This window comes from Phyllobates terribilis, unplaced genomic scaffold (genome assembly GCF_046119375.1).
Source record: "Phyllobates terribilis strain yellow unplaced genomic scaffold, ASM4611937v1 Scaffold_8__6_contigs__length_399053987, whole genome shotgun sequence".
Lineage (NCBI taxonomy): Eukaryota > Metazoa > Chordata > Amphibia > Anura > Dendrobatidae > Phyllobates > Phyllobates terribilis.
Window position 1 is genome coordinate 34,171,175 of NW_027362768.1, and position 22,840 is coordinate 34,194,014.

The 22,840-nt window shown below is 43.7% G+C and overlaps 1 protein-coding gene across 3 annotated transcripts in view; it reads right to left on the minus strand.

The window, feature by feature from the left end:
* CFH (complement factor H) overlaps positions 1–22,840 on the minus strand; it is a 1,056,626-nt gene that overhangs the window by 564,801 nt on the left and 468,985 nt on the right. For all 3 annotated transcript variants that reach the window (XM_073642935.1, XM_073642934.1, XM_073642933.1), the window contains exon 11: positions 9,510–9,647. In XM_073642935.1, coding sequence (XP_073499036.1) covers positions 9,510–9,647 — 138 coding nt within the window. The remainder of the gene's footprint in view (positions 1–9,509; positions 9,648–22,840) is intronic.

Genomic DNA, 22,840 nt, shown 5'->3' on the forward strand with positions numbered 1-22,840 from the left:
GCACCTCACTCACGGTCCAGCAGTTTGTCAGTTTCACCGTACTCCGCCATCTTTCAGCACTGCAGCAAGCTCTCGGTCCCACAGTTGTGGTCACGTAACAGATTGTTTGCTCCCACATATGACAAAGTTAAGAGGTGGAAATCCACCATCTCCAATCTGTTGGCCACGGAAATGGTGGTGTCAGGCCCTAATGTTTTGAACTGTGAACACTCCTTGTATGGCTGCTTTTTTACAGAGGAGGTAACCAGAGAACCTGGAAGAAACCCCCGCAAACACAGGGAGAACATACAAATTACTTGCAGATGTTGTCCCCTAGCATCATAAAAGAGTTAGCTCGTAGACTAGGAGAACAACCACTGCTGCTGTCTACCTCGTAAACATCGTGTTGAAGCTTGCAAGGTGTCGCCGGTTTACTGTGACAGATAGGAGCCAGAAGACCGCAGGGTCTGATTCCTCCCACTCCTGCAGTCATTAGAAAGAAGCCTTTCGCCTTCATAATAATCGGTGCAGAGGTTAATCTGCTCAGTTGTGAGCTCCTGGAAGCTTAACGTTATTTAGGTTTTTGACAGATTTGTCCCGTGCATCTCCCCTACTATGATAACGCTGTACCCCAATACATCAGACGTTTGCCTACAGTGGAAACCTTGAAAAGGAGACTGAAAACCCACTTCTTATGACAAGCGTACAATCTGCGGTAAGCCTTGTTCCAGCATACCGCTGCACGACTAGCTGTACCCTGACCTACTGTACCCTCACTCATCCCTTGTAGATCATTTGTGCACCCTTGTGGGCTGGGTCCTCTCTCCTCTTGTACCAGTCGGTGATCCTTTTTGACATTTAAAGCGCCACGGAATAAATGTCGCTGTAATAGTAATAATAATTATAGCACTTGTACTCTGGGTCAATTGATGGCACTTTCCAGGTGTCTACCCCTAATTTGATGTGTTTTGGCAGCTTTTGGGCCCATTTGAAGGTGTTGTGTATGCTTTTTTTTTGTCCCCCCATTGAATCCTATGATGTTCGGTAATGTTCATCAAACATTCGGCGAATATTGCAAATTCGGCGATCGTAATCCTAATCGAATATTGAAACATTCGCTCATCACTCTGTAAAAGTGGCGTAATAGTCTTACAACATTGTTCCCAGTAGCGACCTGGGATTCAGAGATGCTTCCAGGGGTCTTTCCCATGCTGTTCACATGCCATTTCAGTGCTGTTTCCATCGATTTTACAAATTTTTAGACCCCTCCAGACCTCCGGAAAAAGGCTCGAGTTTCTCATCGACTTCCAAGCAGCATTACGATTTGCTTGACTCGAATAACGAGCACCCGAGCATTTTAGAGCTCGCTCATCACTAGTTGTAATGTTTTATTACAGGATTATTAAAAAATAAATAATTCTTAAACCAATATAATATAAATAGACCACTCGATAAACAGCGGCTCAGTAATAAATTGACTTGAGCCGCAATAAAAAAAAATTAAATTTAGCCAACACCACCCAACCAGAGAGCTGGCTGTAATATCTACCAGGCTTGATAGCAGAACTAGCCTACAAGGCCTCCCCCCGCCAAGTACTACAGCCTCAATTATGTTCTGCATATTTAGGTTGAATATGTGTAGACCAATTTCAGATATAATGATGTAGCACTATTGCTGATGCCCCTGCATGGTGTCCCCTTCCCCCTCCGTGCAGGGACACTAACTTACTCACTGCCCCGGTGCTCAGCGTTGTCCCAGGCATGCTCTTGCCTCCTTCTTCCTTCTGCTTCCTAGTGTGTATATAAAAAGTATAAAAGACTCCCTCTCTCTTAGTGAATCGCGAAGCTACTTGTTGAAAGCTTAGTTAGTAAGGTGTGCTACTAGTGAGTTGGGAGATCCCCTGGTCCTGGTGTTGCCAGTGTCCTGAACCTGAACCCCTGGTCCCACTGTGACCAGGTTCTGAACCTGAATCCTTGGTCCTGGTGTAGCCAGCACCTAAACATTGTCCCCTGCTCCTGGAGTGGCCAGTCCTGTATCCGAAGCCCCATGGTCCTGGAGTGGCCAGTCCCATAGCCAAAGTCTCCTGGTCCAGGTGTAACCAGACCTGTCCCCAAAGTCCCCTGGTCCCCATCCTGCCAGTTTTGAACATTGTCCCCTGGTCCTGGCACGGCCAATCCTGTTTCCAAAGTCCCCTGTTCCTGGCGCTGCCAGTCCTTTTCCCAAAGTTCCTTGGTCCCAGTGCGGCCAGTGCCTGAACATTGTCCATGTGCAGCCAGTTCCTGATCCTATATACTAGACCAGTGTTAGAAACAAAGAGAACAAAGGGTAACACTGACTTAAATAGAAAATTTATTTATTAATCAATGTGTATACAATACCAAATTTAAATATCATATGCATAGAAAAAGGGACAAGAAAGTGCCAAGTGTCTAAATAAAAAGCCCCCAAGATGTAATGCGTCCCATTCATATAGAGTGGAGTCACTATGGGCGTTAGAAAGCCACGTAGCTAGTCAGGGGTTAATATACAGAGTGCTCCCGCTAACATCATATCCCACACACCACTAAAGTAGTGATCTGAGTAGATACAAAAGGCTCAATTGACGTATGGCAAAAAGGTAATATACTTACCACACTAACAGGCCAAGGCTGAGTGGGAATGCAAATGGGGGGGGCACAGGGAAGCTATCCAAATCAAACGCAGGCAATGATTGATTAGCACAGTAGGTAAATCCTTAATACCAACCCTTTAACAACCAATGACGGACATAGCACATCATGAGCAGGTGTCATTTCCCGCATTATGACATGCTATGTCCGTTGTCGATTAAAACTGTCCCTGTGTGAAAACACACAGCGACAGCTTTGTGCCGACAGCAATCACTGACTGCTAAGTGGCACGGCCAGAGATACAGGGACCCATTTCAATTGGTCTCTGCTCTCTGATTGCTGTGATCGGTCCATCAATCTGATTTACCGATCAAAGCATGTGATCAACAGGAAGTGCTGAAATATCAGCACTTTCCTGCATGATCACCACTGGGAACTCAGCGCAGCTGACAGTCGAGCTCCTGCTGTAACAGCCAGGGTCGATAGCAATTGCAGCATTTTGGAGGTTATGAGAGAGACTGGCCTCCCTCTCTCATCTTCATCGGCACCCCCATGACAAAATTACGAGAAGCCAATGTCTGTCAAGCCATCTGGAGGTCAAACAATGATCTCCTGGTGTGCCAGGTACAGTGACCTGTGAGACTCAGCCATTAGCAGGTTGTAACAGGCAATCTGCCTATGTAATATCACAGGTATCATACATTGCAATGCATGAGACAAGTGATCAGAGTAATAAAAGTTTAAGTTCCATAAAGGGACTAAGTAAAAAAAGTTAAGAAGATTGAAAAAAAATATTATTAATAAAAAAAACTCTCAAAATAAAGAACAAAAAAAAATTACACCAATAAATACACATATTTATGTAAAAATAAAAATAAACAAAAAAAAATACACATTTGGTATTGCCGCATTCGGGACAACCCAATGTATAAAACTGTCATACTAGTTAACCCCTACAATGAAAGGCACAAATTAAAAAAAAAAAATTGGAAAAAACGATGCTTTTTCATCAAACCGCAGGAAAAAAGTGCAATAAAATGCAACGAAAAATGCGAATGCAAATAAAAAAGGTACTGCTGAAAATGACATCTTATTCCTACAAAAAAACAAGCCACCATACAGCTCCATCAGTGGAAAAAAGAAAAAGGCATAGCTCTGAGTACAGTGATGCAAAAATATTATTTTTTCTATGAAATTGTTTTAATTGTGCAGAGGCAACAAAACATAAAAAATACAAAAATGTGGCTTTGCTGTAATCGTACTTATCTGAAGTATAAAGTTGTCTTATCACTTTTACCACATGGTGAACAGCAAAACAAAAAGCAAAAATCTATTTCTAAATTTCTGATTTTTGTTTATTCTGCCTCCCAAAAATCGAAATAGAAAGTGATCAAAAAACGTGTGCCCGAAAATGGTACCAATAATAAAGACAACTCGTCCCGCAAAAAAGAAGCCCTTACATGACTCTGTCAGCAGAAATATAAAACAATTATAGCTCTCAAACTATAAAGTCATCTAATCACTTATACCGCATGATGAACTGCATAAAAAAATAAAATCAATTTGTAGCCTACTGTTGATGTGTTTATCCTGCCTACCAAAGATCGCAGTAAGGTTTGGTTCAATTTATGCTGCACTGAGCACATTCACTGGGGTTTTCATGTAATTCTCTGTAATACATGATTCAGACGGAAACCTTGACGAAATATTCCCTATAATGAGGCAGATGGAGGCACTGTTGACGCCATCTGGTCTATGATCCGGCGGTGTCCATCTTTTAAAGCACACATAAAAGTGTGGTCTGGCAAAGTTCTGTACACCTTTTAAAAGCCAGATACCACTGAACAGAAGCAACACAAATTCAACCAATAAAGCTTCTTAACCCACAAAAAACAAAGTCCCCACACAGGTCCATCAGCACAAAGGCTCTGGAAAAGTGACGAGGCTCCCATTTATTGAAATCCACCAAAATCCAAATGCCCCTTTCTCCTGAGCCTCACAGTGTGTCTAAACTTCAGTTAGCATTTAGTCCACATGTTTGGCATTAACTTAGTGAGGAGAACCTACTTAATTTACAGGGTGCATACTTCCAGTACAAGCTGAGTACAATGTATGGGCAGTATAATGTACAAGCACTAAGCACTAAAATGGCAGATTTGCAACTTCACTCTGCAACATCCAATGCCGCTCGTTTCTGGAAAACACCCTTTGCCCATGGCCCCACTATCAGTATTTGATCAGTATTTTTTTATCAGGAATGGCAGCCAAAACCAGGAGTGGGTGATAAATGCACCAATTCTGCATTTTTTTCTATTATACCTTTTTTCTGATTGTTCCTCACCTGGTTTTGGCTCCCACTCCTGAGAAAAATTACTGACCGAATACCGACCAAATACTGATAATGGGGCCATGGCTTTTGGAGGCAAAATCGTCCCTACACCTGTAGATAAATTCCCAGAGGTGTGTAATTTCCAAATTGGGGACAATTGAGGGGGATTTTGCTCTTCTGACACTTAGGTGCTCTATACATGGAATCCGCAAACTAGAGGTGCATCTCACTAAATTAGAATATCATCAAAAAGTTAATTTATTTCAGTTCTTCAAAAAAAAAGTGAAACTCATATATTATATAGAGTCATTACAAACAGAGTGATCTATTTCAAGTGTTTATTTCTGTCAATGTTGATGATTATGGCTTACAGCCAATGAAAACACAAAAGTCATTATCTCAGTAAATTAAAATAATTAACCAAAAATCACCTGCAAATGCTTCCTAAGCATTTAAAAAAAGCCACTTAGTCTGTTTCAGTAGGCTCCACAATCATGGGGAAGACTGCTGACTTGTCCAGAAGGCAGTGATTGACACACGCCACAAGGTCCCAGAGTTACAATTTATTTTCATTTGGAAATCAAGGTCCCAGAGTCTGGATGAAGAGTGGAGAGGCACACAATCCAAGCTGCTTGAGGTCTAGTGTGAAGTTTCCACAATCAGTGATGGTTTGGGGAGCCATGTCATCTGCTGGTGTAGGTCCACTGTGTTTTATCAAGACCAAAGTCAGCGCAGACATCTACCAGGAAATTTTAATTTAATATTTAATGCTTCCCTCTGCCGACAAGCTTTTTGGAGATGGAAATTTCATTCTCAATCAGGACTTGGCACCTGTCCACACTGCCAAAAGTACCAATACCTGGTTTAAAAACAACAATATCACTGTGCTTGATTGACCAGCAAACTCGCCTGACCTTAACCCCATAGAGAATCTATGAGATACTGTCAAGAGAAAGATGAGAGACACCAGACCCAACAATGCAGACGAGCTGAATTTATTTTTTATTATTTTTATTATTATTATTTATTTATATAGCGCCATTGATTCCATGGTGCTGTACATAAAGAGGGGTTACATACTAAATACAGGTATCACTTACAGTAAATAAACTAACAATAATTGACTGGTACAGAGGGAAGAGGACCCTGCCCTTGGGGGCTTACATTCTACGGGAACGGGGAAGGAGACAGTAGGTTGGGGGGCTGCAGTAGCTCCGGTGTTGTTGAGGTGGCAGCAAGCAAGGTCATGGCAGGCTGTAAGCTTGTTTGAAGAGATGGGCTTTCAGATTCATTCTGAAGGATCCAAATGTGGTGGATAATCGGACGTGTTGAGGCACAGACTCCATACAATGGGGGATATTCAGGAGAAATCTTGGAGGCGATTGTGTGAGGAACGAATGAGTATGGAGGAGAGAAGGAGGTCTTGGGAGGACCGGAGATTACGTAAGGGAGTATATCGAGAGATTAGTTCAGAGATGTACAGAGGAGAGAGGTTATGAATGGCTTTGAAGGCTGCTATCAAAGCAACCTGGGCTTCCATAACATCTCAGCAGTACCACGGGCTGATCACCTCCATGCCACGCCGCATTGATGCAGTAATTGATGCAAAAGGAGCCCCGACCTAGTATTGAGTGCATTTACTAAACATACATTTCAGTAGGGCAACATTTCGGATTTTAAAATCATTTTTCAAGCTGTTATAAATTATTCTAATTTACTGAGATAACAACCTTTGTGTTTTTATTGGCTGTAAGCCATAATCATCAACGTTAACAGAAATAAACACTTGAAATAGATCACTCTGTTTGTAATGACTCTATACAATATGAGTTTCACTTTTTATATTGAAGAACTGAAATAAATTAACTTTTTGATATTCTAATTTAGTGTGATGCACCTGTATTCCACAAAAATTTGTTCTCTAAGAGTCAAATAGCGTTCCTTTTCTCCAGCGTCTCAGAGTGTGGCCAAATAGTACTGCACAGCCACATGTTGGGTATTGATACCTTCATTAGAAATTGTGTAACAAATTTTGAGATCATTTTTATCTATTTCCCCTTGTGAAAATATAAATTTGGAGCTAAAACAACATTTTAGTGGTAAAAAATATAATTTTTTTCTTCCCCGCTGAATGATATAAAATGTTGTGAAACATGTGGTGTAAATATGCTCACTGCACCCCTAGATGATTTCATTGAGAAGTGTGGTTTGCAAAATGGGGTCACTTTTTGGAGGTCCTGCTGTCCTGATATCTCAGAGACTCTGCCAATGTGACATGGCACCCGCAAACCATTCTAAGCAAATCTGCATTCAATATGATGCTCATTCTCTTCTGAGCTTTGCACTGTGCCTAAAAAAGTATTTTTTGCCACATGTGGAGCACTGCTGTAGTCAGGAGACATTGCATAACATTTTTTCCTATTGTGATCCATTTTCTCCTATTAGCCCTTTTTAAAATTATAAACTTGGGACTAAAACAACATTTTAGTGGGAAAAAAATGTAACTTTTTGTTGTCACAGCCCAATGTTATACGATTTTATGAAATACCTGTGAGTTTAAAATGCTCACTTCACCCCTAGAGTAATTCCTCAAGAGGAGAAGTTTCCAAAATGGGGTCTCTTATGGAGGTTTCTGCTGGTTGGGAACCTTGGCAGCTCTCCAATGTGGACATCGCTTCCACAATTTATGTAGGTTGGGGGTTTCGAATCCAAGGAATACCACGCTTCAAAAAAATTAAATAATGATTTTTTTTTAAATAAATTTAATGATGCAGAGAGCACAGAGATGCCTGCCCATCCCAGAGGAGTAACAGTTACTGAGCATTGAATACACACAGTGAAGATCACTGCAGGAGACATCTCAGATAGTGTGTGTGAAAGTCAGGATATATCTCTTTCCTCCTACAGTTCTCTCTAATGAGGACAGTCTTGATGGATCTTGGGCAATTGAGAGCTATGATTAAAGGGTTAAATAATCAGCAAAATACTTCTTATACGTGTTACACACCTGTCCCAGTCTCTACTGCATTCACCTTTGTCCACAGCCCTAAATTGTCAGGTTTTGCAGGTTGTCTAGCATGGATCTATGATATCACCTCCCTATACCTACCTAAAGCCCATTGACACACACCTGTGTCTTCGGAATGTGTTTCAAGACCCTTATTTCGTGTACTCCACTTCCATTGAACACCATACCAACTAGCTTCTTTCCTTGCTGACTTCACTGCATCTGTCCTGCTGCTCCCTGGATTCTTGTGCATACCTTGTACCATGATGTCCCCTTGTGCCATCCTGCCAGCTGCACCAACATCAGGGGATTGTATTTACACCCGAACCTGGGCTCAGTGGATCCACTTCATAAAGTGAGGCTAACAATAGGAGCCCTTACTTCCCTCTCCCCATACTGATTACGTGAATTCTTGACTGACATGTAGGAGGGGGTCAGAAAAAAATATCTTTCAGCCAAATGTGTGTTAGGCCAATAGCTATCTAAGTACATGACCAGTCTAAGAAGTTTAAAACTGGATTGTAGCCTGGTGCTAAGGACACTCAGTTTCCTATATATATTATATAAACTATCATTACATACTAACACTGACCTACATAACCTTTCTCCTCCATACATCTCTGAACAAATATCCCGATATATTCCCTCACGTAATCTCTGGTTCTCCCAAGACCTACTTCTCTCCTCCACACTAATTCGTTCCTCACCCAACCACCTCCAAGACTTCTTCCGAATATCCCCCATCCTCTGGAACTCTGGGCCTCAACATGTCCAACTATCCGCCACATTCGGATCCTTCAGACGGAATCTGAAAACCCATCTCTTCAAGAAAGCTTACAACTTGCAATGACCACGCTGCCACATCACCACCACCGCCAGAGCTCCTGCAACCCCCCCAACCTACTGTCTCCTTCCCCATCCTGTAGCATGTAAGCCCGCAAGGGCATGGTCCTCTTCTCCCTGTACTAGTCTATCATTGTTTATTTGTTATAAGTAGTATCTGTATTTTGTATGTAACCCCTTCTTATGTATAGCACCATGGAATCAATGGTGCTATATAAATAAATAATAATAATAACATACAAAATGTATTTTGATTCCACAAGTAACACGTGATTTACTTAGTATCTTGTTATAATTTTATTTAGATATAGGAATAATTTTATAGGCACCGAGCATGCATGGCAATCTTTAAATTAGGTAGAGAAACTTCTATTAGGAAATTGTAATTCTATCTTTGAGCTTTTCTTGCATCTTTTTGCTTATAAAAGGCAGTTGAGTAAGATAAGGTGAACTTCAGAGGTATGTGTAGATAGAGCCATAGATTGAGACACTGGCATAATAAGAAAGGAGACAGGAAGTAGATTTTTCTATAGATTATTGAGCCAATGCAAACTATATTGAGAATAGTGCATGGAATATGCAGGCAGGTTGGAGTCAGTCAGCATACTGTTACTCTAAAATAGTAGATTAAAAAAGCAGTCAAGCAGACAGAACTCTAAAACTAATGGCATGTAATATTTTTATCATCGCTAATGCTTTTATCATCACTAATGCAATTCTTTTTCTACTAAAAAGACTTACCTTGACAAATAATTGGGGGACCCCAGCCATAGTTAAAACACTGCACAAGATCTGATTTTGGTCTTTTCCCACGGGGACATTTATAGCTAATGACATCTTTATCTTTGTATGTGGAAGAGCCAAGTTCACAGGTAATAGCTGTAAAAAATAGACACGCAAATTGCTCATTATTTCATCTATTAACTAAAGATATAAAAAGATGCAATAAAAAATGACCAAGTTTTTAAATGACCATTTCTGTGTTCGGCCTCACTGACATGTTTCCTAAAAGGCATGACATCTGTTTTTTTTCACAGATACATAGTGTAAAGCTATGGACATAGTGTAAAAGCTGATGCTGGTGATCTTCGCATGTCTATGTTTTCACACGGACCATTTGTCCATGTGAACTACATGGAGACGTGTCTATTTTTTTTTTACCAGCAACATGGATGACAAGGGCCAATGTACTGTCCTGACACAGTAAAATTGGCTATCTGAAAGTTATATGTATATTTATTACAAATTTTTATGTATTGAACTCTGTTTATATCATTTGGTAACAGCACCATCTGCTGGTAGTTTAATATGTGCATTTTACTTTAAGTTTGCAATGCATTCTGGGATTGTCCTGTTGCATCTTGGGCTTGATGTTATGACACTGTGAAAAATACCAGCAGCCATTTTCCTGCATTGTTCTGAGGAAGAAACAACCTCATATGTTGCTCTGTCTTATGCTCCTTGTAAAACAGCTTGATTCAAGCATAGTTGGTAAGCCACTATCTATGTGTTACCATGCAGTGATGTTAGCAGCTTGTTCATGTTTTGTATAGGTAATCCCCACCTTGTATTATTACCTCATGTTTATACTGTGTATTGCAACCATTTTCACCACTTCTATGCTCCCCGTGTGACACGCTGTGCTTCCCTGGTAGGTAATACCTTCCCTTTTGTTATACATTACTGGATGAATGGACTTGAACAGGCTACATGCTATGATCATTATCAATATGGATATGTTCTCTTTCCACTCATCCCTTATGTAGCATTCGTGGAGGGCATGATTTTAACTATATTCTGTGATTTTAGCCCTCCTTATTGATTTTCTGGCAATACAAACACTTATAGTTAGGTCACTTTTGGGCAGTGTGCAATTGTGCCGTATCTCAGAATTGTCACGAATGTATTATGTTTTTCCTACCTGGAAGCATTTTACCATCTGACACTACCTCTATGTGTGCATTTTATTTACTCTGTGTTTTATGTTTAATAAAGCATTTATAATTGTTTGCAACATATTGCTGTGTTATACTCCTCTTTTTATGATTTGATTCCTCAGCTTGCATGTGGACATTTGTCTGTTTAATTTTACAGAGCACGGTCCACTTTCTTGATATTTATGGCATTCTTCTGTTATTTGTGTATTGCAGATTACCTCATCTAGGTTTGTACAGATATACAGTACAGACCAAAAGTTTGGACACACCTTCTCATTTAAAGATTTTTCTGTATTTTCATGACTATGAAAATTGTACATTCACAATGAAGGCATCAAAACTATGAATTAACACATGTGGAATTATATACTTAACAAAAAAGTGTGAAACAACTGAAAATATGTCATATTCTAGGTTCTTCAAAGTAGCCACCTTTTGCTTTGATGACTGCTTTGCACACTCTTGGCATTCTCTTGATGAGCTTCAAGAGGTAGTCACCGGAAATGGTTTTCACTTTACAGGTGTGCCCTGTCAGGTTTAATAAGTGAGATTTCTTAGCTTATAAATGGGGTTGGGACCATCAGTTGTGTTGTGCAGAAGTCTGGTAGATACACAGCTGATAGTCCTACTGAATAGACTGTTAGAATTTGTATTATGGCAAGAAAAAAGCAGCTAAGTAAAGAAAAACGAGTGGCCATCATTACTTTAAGAAATGAAGGTCAGTCAGTCCGAAAAATTGGGCAAACTTTGAAAGTGTCCCCTAGTGCAGTTGCAAAAACCATCAAGCGCTACAAAGAAACTGGCTCACATGAGGACCACCCCAGGAAAGGAAGACCAAGAGTCACCTCTGCTTCTGAGGATAAGTTTATTCGAGTCGCGAGCCTCAGAAATCGCAGGTTAACAGCAGCTCAGATTAGAGACCAGGTCAATGCCACACAGAGTTCTAGCAGCAGACACATCTCTTCAACAACTGTTAAGAGGAGACTTTGTGCAGCAGGCCTTCATGGTAAAATAGCTGCTAGGAAACCACTGCTAAGGACAGGCAACAAGCAGAAGAGACTTGTTTGGGCTAAAGAACACAAGGAATGGACATTAGACCAGTGGAAATCTGTGCTTTGGTCTGATGAGTCCAAATTTGAGATCTTTGGTTCCAACCACCGTGTCTTTGTGCGACGTAGAAAAGGTGAACGGATGGACTCTACATGCCTAGTTCCCACCGTGAAGCATGGAGGAGGAGGTGTGATGGTGTGGGGGTGCCTTGCTGGTGACACTGTTAGGGATTTATTCAAAATTGAAGGCATACTGAACCAGCATGGCTACCACAGCATCTTGTAGCGGCATGCTATTCCATCCGGTTTGCGTTTAGCAGGACCATCATTTGTTTTTCAACAGGACAATGACCCCAAACACACCTCCAGGCTGTGTAAGGGCTATTTGACCAAGAAGGAGAGTGATGGGGTGCTATGCCAGATGACCTGGCCTCCACAGTCACCAGAGCTGAACTCAATCAAGATGGTTTGGGGTGAGCTGGACCGCAGAGTGAAGTCAAAAGGGCCAACAAGTGCTAAGCATCTCTGGGAACTCCTTCAAGATTGTTGGAAGACCATTTCCGGTGACTACCTCTTGAAGCTCATCAAGAGAATGCCAAGAGTGTGCAAAGCAGTAATCAAAGCAAAAGGTGTCTACTTTGAAGAACCTAGAATATAAGACATATTTTCAGTTGTTTCACACTTTTTTGTTAAGTATATAATTCCACATGTGTTAATTCATAGTTTTGATGCCTTCAGTGTGAATGTACAATTTTCATAGTCATGAAAATACAGAAAAATCTTTAAATGAGAAGGTGTGTCCAAACTTTTGGTCTGTACTGTATGTTCTGAAATATCTCTGTTATTATATCCCTGTAGTTTCACCCTTTCCTGTTCAGCTGCAAGCAGTAAAAGAAGTTACAAGTTCACAGCCTCTTTTTATTAAAGAAGACAGGGGGTTTAGCTACATGTCTCACTGCACACCATGCTATCTATTGTGTAAGGCAGTATAGTGAAACAACTGCTAAGAACAAGCTCTGAGATCTGACTAGATGAAGCCCGCCACTATCCACGTGGAGCCCGCAACGGATATCACAGCAGCCTCCTAGCAGTCGCATTGAATTGTCGTACCATACGTAGCCCGCCATTATCCACGCAGAGCCCGCATACAGATATTGCAGTGGTCTTCTAATGGTCGCGTCATATCTGAAGAACGAGCATCCTCCATCAAGACTAAATCACGGTTGGTTCCTCCAATGCATTATCCATCAGCAATACCGCCGCCATAGCCCATACAAAAGCAGAAGCAGCGAAAGCACGAGCCGCCTTTGCTGAGGAAGAGATCCAACTGAAACTACTCAAGGGTCCTTTGATGCAGAAAAGGCACGCTTAGAAGCGACATTAGAGAAGCTTGCTATTGAAAAAGAAACCGCAGCAGCCATAGCGGAAGCTGATGCATTAGAGGCTACCATATCTTTTGTCAGCGAACACAGAAGATACGGCAGTGTATTAGGCCTACAGCAAGCTCCCCACGACTCACAGCAGCGCACTTCAGAGTACTTTCATCAACATTCCAAATCAGATGACTACCCAGACCTACAGCTGGAGAAAGGACATTTTGTCAACAAGTCAAGCCAACCAGATTATTCGGACCACCAGAAAGCCCTGTCATGAACAAGAGAGTACACATTGGGGTAAGACTGACTACAGTAATCTTTCTCCAGAACAGAGGAACCGGACCTTACTTAGAGAGACTCCCTTTGCATCAGAAAGGTATTACACCATTTGGCCTAAACCAGAGACATCTGACCGGTATGACCACACACACCACACGTACTCTGACAAAACACCAGCAGCTGGTATCAGCGCCAATCAAGCTACAATAGACTTTGCCAAGTTCTTTGCTCGATGTGAGTTGGTCACTAAGGGACTTGTAAAGTTCAGTGATAGCGCCGAAAACTACAGAGCATGGCGACCCTCCTTCCAAAATGCTATCAGAGACATAGGTTTATCATGTAGTGAAGAAGTGGACCTCTTGGTAAAATGGCTTGGAAGTGAGTCTGTCAAGCACGCAGAGAGAATCAGAGACATTAATGTAAATTGTTCAGATGTCGGTCGGTCAAAGAATTTGGAATAGACTTGATGAATGCTATGGCTCAGTAGAGGTTATAGAAAAAGCCTTGTTTAAGAGAATAGATGACTTTCCTAAAATAGCAAACAATGAATATTCAAAGCTTAGAGAGTTAAATGGAGTTGTCTGTAGAAAAGCAGAAGGGGATCTTGTGGGGTTGACATTTTCTTGACATTGCTAGAGGTGTGAACCCCATAGCTCGAAAGCTCCCATCTAACCTGACAAGACAAGTGGCTTATGCATGGTTCTAGGTATAAACAGACTTACAATGTACCATTTCCTCCATTCAATGTGTTTGTCTATTTTGTATCTGAATAAGCAAGAATTAGAGATGATCCTAGCTTTGATTTTTTTGTGTCAATACTAGTGATGGGCGAGCACTAAAATGCTCGAGTGCTCGATGCTCGTGTCGAGCAAATTGGAATGCTCGGGTGATCGACCCGAGCAATGAGCCCAATGTAAGTCTATGGGAAACTCAAGCATTTTTCAGGCGGCTCCCCCCAGCGGTCTGCAGAGACATAAAAATTGCCCAAACCGATGGAAACAGTGCTCAAATGACATGGGAACAGCATGAAGAAGACCCCTGGAAGCATTTCTGACTCCCAGGTCACTGCTGTCAACAACGTTGGCAGAGGTATTACACCACTTTTACGGACTCACAATAAAACATTTAAAAAAACGAAACCAAAATGGATTTTCCTTGGAAATATGTTAAGGAACATTCTTTCCAGGGTAATGACTTGAACATAAGGCAAAATAAATAACCAAAACCAAAAATACTCCTCCACACCTTGGGCTATGTTCACAAGTAGTGTAGCATTTTTGATGCATTTTTGCACTTTTGCATTGCTTTCAACCATGACAAATGCATTCACCGGGAGATATCTTTTTAACATTTTACAGCCTTATCTGGCCATGTAGTGTGTGACACATCATCAGACACATCCTGTTTCATTTGTGAAGGAGGGACTCTGAAAGTCACAAAGCCTATTTTTATAGGGCCATCAAGCGGCCTTTACTATTCTTAAAGGGCCAGCAGTCGGCCCTCACTATTATTAGAGAGTCATCAGCCGGCTATGCTTTGTTGTTCCCATTACTAAAGAGTGGGTCTCCAATACTGTTATTACGTATGCAGTGAATGGTAGGAATGCCCAAAATTTGGATGCACCCCAATACCCCTTTAAAAATGTGGATGCAACCCAATACCCCTTTGAAGAGACTTAGAGGAGGGCCTCCTGAAAACAATGTTCCCATTATTAGGAAGTGGGTCTCCCATTGTGTTTGCCTATGAAGTGAATGCAAGGATTGCCAAAAATTTGGAGGCACTCCAATGCCCCTTGGAAGAGACGTGAAGGTCAGAGGGCCTCCTGAAAACAATGTTCCCATTATTAGGAAGTGGGTCTTCCATAGTGTTGATATATGCAGTGAATGCAAAGGCTGCCAAAAATTGTGAGGCACTCCAATGCACCTTGGAAAAGATGTGGAGGAGGGCCTCATAAAAAAATGTTCCCATTAGAAAGGAGCAGGTCTCCTATACTTGTAATGCCCATGCACTAAGCGTATGGGCTGACGAACATTTACCCCTGGGGGGTATACATGAACATACTGTATAATTATTTTTTTTACCGGCATCATCAACACCCTTTAAAAAAATTCTATGGGTTTTGCATCACGGACCACTGTCACCCTGGTAATGTGGTGGAGGATGAGGATGAGGAGAAGGAGGAGGACAAGAGCAAATAGCCAAAATCAGGAAGCGTATAGTATACCCATGTCTGGGTGTGAAAAGGTGCATGGGAATACACCTCCCAAAAAAAAAGACACTGGATTTGAGCTTATGTTACTCTGCTATCATTCAGTGGTGTTGAAAAGTCTGGCCCAATCCTGCCCTTGTTCATTTTTATAAGAGTCAGCCTGTCAGCATTTTCAGTTGACAGGCGGATGCGCTTATCAGTTATAATTCCACCAGCGGCACTAAAAACCCGCTCTGATAAAACGCTAGCAGCATGGCAGGCCAGGACCTCCAAGGGGTAGACCCATTTCATGCAACGTTTCCAGCTTGGATACCCAATAATTACAGTATAAGGCACAGAGGAATCACGGAGGACGTTGGTGCGGTCAGCAAGGTACTCCCTCAACATCTTCCCAAACCTTGCACTCCTTGTGAGAGTACCCCGCTCCTCAGGGCCTGTGCGATGGGAGAGGCTGAGAAAACTCTCCCAGAACTTTGACAGTGTTCCCCTGCCTCTGCTGGATTGGAGTTGTGTCTCTCTCGCCTGTAGTCCTTGGTTGTCAAACAAACTATGACCTCTGCCGCCAGCATTTTCAGATAAGAATTTTTTTTAATAGTTCCGCAACAAGGGCCTTCTGGTACTGCCCCATTTTTGTAGACCTGTCGGCCTCAGAAATAAGAGATATAAAGTTCTCCTTGTAGCGTTGGTCTAGAAGTGTCACCAACCAGTAATGACTCTCACCCAAAATTTGAAGGATGCGAGGGTCACGGGAAAGGCAGCGTAACATAGCAGTCTGGCACGTATGGCTGAGTTTAACAGGCAAGATTTCTGTGTCCTCACCAAGAGGACGACTGACCATACTCTCCTCCTCCTCCCCCCTGTCCTCAGGCCATCCACGCTGAACAGACGGTATGACAGTTGTGCAGGTAGTACTGTCTATAGTGCATTAAACTAGCTCCTGTTCCTCCTCTTCCTCATTGTCACCCATTCCACGTTGGGATGAGATGAGGCTGGGCTGTGTGTAATCACCCTGTATGGTCCCTTGCTCCATCTCATCGTGCTCCGCCTGCAATGCATCCTCTTTGATTGTGAGCAGAGAGTGTTTCAGAAGACAGAGAAGCGGGATGGTGATGCTAATTATGGCGTCATCACCGCTCACCATCTTGGTGGAGTCCTCAAAGTTTTGGAGTATGGTACAGAGGTCTGACATACATGTCCACTCCTGAGGTCTTATGTGTGGAGTCTGAACTGAATACCGACGATGTTGTTGATGCTGGTAGTCAACAACTGCCCTCTTCTGCCAAAAAATCCTTCCCAACATCTGCAGTGTAGAGTTCCAACATGTGGGGACATCACACACCAGTCGGTGAGCCGGAAGCTGCAAACACTGCTCAAGCATGGCAAGGGGAGCGGAAACTGTAGCTGACTTTCTAAAATGGGCACACAGGTGGCATACTTTGACAAGCAGATCCCGCAGCTCCAAAACCGCTGAACCATGAGGTTAAGCACATGGGCCAAACATGGTACATGTGTGAGCTCGCCTCGCCTCAGAGCCGCCACCAGGTTCCGGCCATTGTCACACATGACCATGCCTGGCTGTAGGTTCAGCGGTGTGAGCCACAGATCTACCTGCTCTTTCAGAGCTGTCCACAACTCTTCAGCATCGTGCGGTTTGTCACCTAAGCATATTAGCTTCAACACAGCCTGTTGCCACTTGGCCGAAGCAGTGCTTCCAGCTTGTGACTGATGTGCTCATTTCGGAGATGGATGCTAAAGAGGAGGAGGAGGATGAGGTGCAGGAGCTGTAGACTGTGGGGGCAACCCTGATTGACCTAGAGCCTGCAATCTTCGGCGTCGGGAGGATGTGTTCCGTTTTAAGGTCCGACTGGGTCCTGGCTTCCACTATGTTAACCCAGTGTGTCAACAGTGAGATGTACCGTCCCTGCCCACAAGCACTTGTCTACATATCTGTGGTTAGGTTGACTTTCCCTGTAACTGTATTGCTGAAGGCACGGCTAATGTTGTGGGCCACGTGTTTGTGTAATGCGGGGATGGCACACCGGGAGAAATAGTGGTGACTGGGGACCGAGTACCAAGGGATGTCCGCTGCCATCAGGTTGCTGAAATCCTCCGTCTCCATGAGCCTAAAAGGCAACATTTCGAGCGCAAGCAGTCTCGAAATGTGGGAATTTAGCAGTTTGGCCTGTGAGGCGTTGGCTGCTTATTTGCGCTTGCGTTCCAAGGACTGGGGTATGGACAACTGAATGCTGCGCTGGGACAAGGACGTATTTGCTGATGGTGCTAGTTGAGAGTGTGCAATGACTGGTGCAGGGTAGGAGACATTTTCGCATGCACTATGGACAGGGGATTCGCTTGCATGCACAACAGTGCAAGAAGCAGTGGTGTCACCCACAGACACTGTTCCTGGACCCTGGGGTTTGGCCCACAAAGTCGGGTGCTTTTCTGCCATGTGCCTGATCATGCTAGTGGTGGTCAGGCTGGTAGTTCTGCTACCCCTGCTGATGCTGGCCTGGCAGGTGGTGCAAACGGCCTTTTTGGGGTTATCGGCTGAGTCTTTAAAAAACAACCAGACTCGGTAAGACCTAACAGTTGTACTGGCAACTCCCGTCGTGTTGGTATTATGGGGAACGGTTGCCTGCCTTCTGTCTGAGGCCACCACACTGCTTCTTCCTGCCTGTTGGTGTGCTCTGCCTCCCTCCACCTGTTTGCGGCTGTCCTCGCTCTGCATGTCCTCCTGCCAGGTTGGGTCAGTTACTATATAATCCACCACCTCGTCTTTCACTTCCGCACACTTTTCCTCCTCCTGACTTTCTGGCAATTGTGTCTCATCATTATCCACCTCTTGTGACACTTTCCCACCATCGCCTTCATATGACTGTGGCTGCTCAAATATTTGGGCATCGCTACACGCGATCTCCTCTTGGCCCGCTTCAAGTGGACTGGGCGAGAGGCCCGAATCTATAAATGGAAAAGTGAACAGCTCTTCAGAGTGTCCAAGTGTGGGATCAGTTGTCTCTGGGCACTCGGCATGGTGGGAGGAAGGAGGATCGGGGTGAGGAATATGCTGTCCAGAGTCACAGCTACTGAGACTTGACCATGTGGAAGACAGGGTGGTGGTGGTGGCTAAGTGACTGGAAGCATTATCTGCTATCTAACCAATAGCCTTTTCACACTGCTCTGGGTTCAATAGTGGTGTTCTGCGGTCCACTAATAATTGGGACAGGAAGGTCAAGTGAGAAGATATGGTTGTTTGTTGTGGTACAATTTCAGACTGCCCACGGCCTCGGCCTCTGCATGCACCATCACCATCATGTCCATTTCCCCGTCCCTTGCCCATTTTAAATGGAGGACAATATCTTCCATGCTCACTACAAATGGCTGAATTTGGAGCGAAGTTATATGTGATCCTTGTGACGGACAATCCACAGTTTTAAATAGCTGGCCTGTAGGTAACTATTTTTAAAACTGGTATCAATAGCTTCACTGACACACTGAAACACAATTTCAATGGAGGCTAGAAATGGCAATAGTTTCAGCGCAATTATATGTGATCCGTGTGACGGACAAACAAGTTTTAAATACCTGGATTTTTAGCGCTGTAATATGGAAAGGACCTGGCTGTATTTTGTAGTGCCAACAAGTAAATGACCCTGAAAAACAGTGTTCTCTGGATTGCTTTTTAAGCAAATAATCAGGATTAAAATTAAAAAAAATATTTTCCTGGCCCCTGATACCTGGGGCTATTTCAACAAATATCTGTGAAAGCAGCAGACAAAACTTGAATAGACCCTCTTGCTATTTGCACTGCAGTCTGCTATATTCCCTGCCTGCCTGCCTAGCACTGATATCTCTGCAGCTGGATTAGTCCTCAGAAGGACTGTTAGTTGAGATGGATGTGTGTCTTCATAGTCTGGTATACCTACACTACCTAGAAACAAGCAAATCTCTCCCTAGCTCAGCAGCAGCTCTCCCTACACTTTCTGATTCCAGAGTGACTGTGATGAGCATGGCAGCGCCAGATCTGATATAGACCTTATGACGCTGTGCGGCCAGCCAATCACTGTAATGCCACAACCAACATGGCTGCGGCATTAGTGCGTAGCAGACAATCCCTGCATGTTGATTGGTGCTTACAGGGCCAAACATGCAAGAAGGGGACCCGAGCTCCACCGAGCAACCCCGGAAATACTTGGCGAGCGCCGAGCATCTTGCGCACTGAGCATACTCGCTCATCACCAGTCAATACCTCTGTTACTAAACCTTGTAGAGTAACTATAGAGGTCCACATAACTAACTATTCCTCCACCACAGGTTCAGTTCACAGAGAATTCAGCTCCCATCAAGGAGAAGACAAATCCAAGCATCCAAGTAGACAGTGTCCCTTACACAAGTAGCCACATTTCTTACTTAAGTGCAGAGCTTCCAGAGAAAAGTCACTGGAAGAAAGGAAGGCCTTCCTAAAGGAGAACCACATCTGCTACAAATACTGCTCTTCTACAGCCCACTTCACCAGGGACTGTGAGGTAAGTGCAAAGTGTGCTGAATGTGACAGCATTGATCATAACACAGCTTTACATCCTGGACTACCAATGGGGACTCTGCCCCAAGTCCAAAAGCTTAGCGGGGAGCTAAAGGAAACAAATACTGATGCTCCAACAATTACTTCTAGGCGTACAGAAGTTTGTGGAAACCTCATAGGAGGCAAGTCCTGCTCTAAAATTTCCTTAGTGAGAGTTTACCCAGCAAACACAAAAGACAAAGCCATCAAAGTATACACGATTTTAGACGATCAGAGTAACAAGTCGTTAGTAAAGTCTGCCTTCTTTGATAACCTTGACGTCAGAGGACCCAGTGCCCCCCTACTCTCTTAACAACTTGTGCCAGTATCGTAGAGACAGCTGGCAGGAGAGCAACAGGCTAGGTAGTCAAGTCCATAGATGGCAAAATGTGTCTACCCTTGCCAACCATACTGGAATGTAATCAAATTCCCGACAATAGGTCAGAGACACCTCAAGTAGCATCGCATCATCCTCAACTGAAGCGTTTAGAACGCCTGATCCCCAGCTTTGATCCAGAGGCTCAGATAGTCTTGCTCATGGGGAGAGATATCCTACAAGTCCACAAGGTTAGACAGCAGATCAGTGGCCCTGGTTAGACAGCAGATCAGTGGCCTTTACAACGCTCCATATGCCCAGAGACTCGACCTCGGATGGGTCATTGTAGGAGAAGTCTGTTTAGGAAGTTCATATAAACCAACAACGGTCAACAGCATGCTTACCAGTACGCTTAAGATTGGACACCCATCTCTCCTTCAACTGTGTTAAAATCACTTCTACATAAAAGAACTGACACACAGTACTTCAGCACCAAGTATCTTAGAGAGTCGTGCCTACAATGATTGTATCTGGGATGGCGAACAAGATCACCTTGGATGCACAGTCTTCCGCAAGACGAAAGAACACAATCGTACAGCAATGTCATTTGAAGATAGGCTATTCCTAGAAATAATGGATCAGGGTAGTATTTGATTCAAGTGCCAAGTGTGAAGGCGTCTCCTTGAATGATGTCCTGCTATCAGGTCCAGATCTGAACAACAAGCTCCTAGGAGTGCTTCTCCGCTTTCGTAAAGACTCTATTGCATTCACAGTAGACATCCAACAGATGTTCCATTGCTTCTTCGTTAAAGAAGAACACTGAAATTTCTTGAGATTCCTGTGGTTCAAAGATAATGATCCTTCCAAAGAAGTCACAGAATATCGTATGAAGGTACATATTTTTGGTAATAGTCCTTCTCTTTACGTAGCCATCTACGGGCTGAGACGTGCGGCCCAAGAGGTTGAAGCAAAGTACGGGACAGATGCCAGACTCTTGGTAGAGAAGGATTTCTATGTGGACGACTGTTTGAAATCAATGGCCACAAATGAGGCCGTGATTAGTCTTCTCAAAAGAGCTCAGGACATGCTCACCCTATCTAACCCGAGGTTACACAAGATTGCTTCTAACAGCATAGAATTGATGGAAGCCTTTCCTCCAGAGGATCACTCAAATGACTTGAAGAATTTAGATCTAGGCATAAACTCCCCACCAATGCAGCGGAGCCTCGGTCTACTTTGGGACATAAAAGCTGATACCTTCACCTTCCAGGTTAGCAGTGAAGATAAACCCTTCACTCGCAGAGGAGTGCTGTCAACCATAAGCCGTCTATATGACCCACTGGGGTTTGCAGCTCCTGTAATCATCAAAGGCAACTGGGATACTCCTCTTCCCACGAAAGAGAAAACCAAGTGGATGGCTTGGAGAAATTCCAACAGCCTTATCAAGTCTTTGCATAACACGCTCATATGTATCTGTACCTATGACCAAGATAGAGGCTTGGAGAAATTCCCTCACAGCCTTATCAAGTCTTCACATAACACGCTCATATGTATCTGTACCTACAACCAAGATAGAGATACAAACCCTTTGTGTGTTCTCTGGTGGTTCAATCAAGGCAATTGCTGCGGTAGCTTATTTTAAGACGATAGACACCAGTTGGCAATGCAATGTAGGGTTTGTCATGAGCAGAGCAAAACTAACACCGCTCCATGAACACACCGTACCATGCCTGTAACTTTGTGCCACTGTATTAGCAGTTGAGTTGGTTGAAATTGTAGCATCGGCGTCTCTGCCTCCAGCCGGGCAGAGACGCAGTTCCCCTCACCGCCGCGGTCCTGGTCCGGCGTCTTCTGGCTCCCCTGCTGCTGTGGCACGCACTGCAGGCAGCTTCCCGGGCACTGTGCTTAGGGCGCACGCGCTCCCTCCCTCTTAAAGGGGCCGTGCACGCCATCCTAAAGAGTCCTCGGCCAATGGCCGGAGGACTTCTCCTATATAAGGCACCTCCTCCAAAATGGAGGTGCCTGTGCAAGGTTGTTGTTCCATGTGCTAACACTTGCTTCAGCCCTCAGGTTCTGCTATGAGTCTGTCCTGCCCACCAGTCTGTTTACAGTCCAGCCCGCCAGTCTGTCTAATAGTTTTGCTCGCCAGTCTGCCAGTTACCTGCCGTGCCCACCAGCTTGCCTACCTGGAGCACCTGCCAGTTACCTGCCGTGTCCGCCAGTCTGCCTACCTGAAGCACCTGCCAGTTACCTGTCATGCCCGCCAGCCTGCCTACCTGGAGCACCTGCCGTGCCTGCCAGCCTGCCTACCCGGACCACCTGTCTGGCTATCCGCCGAACCCACCTAC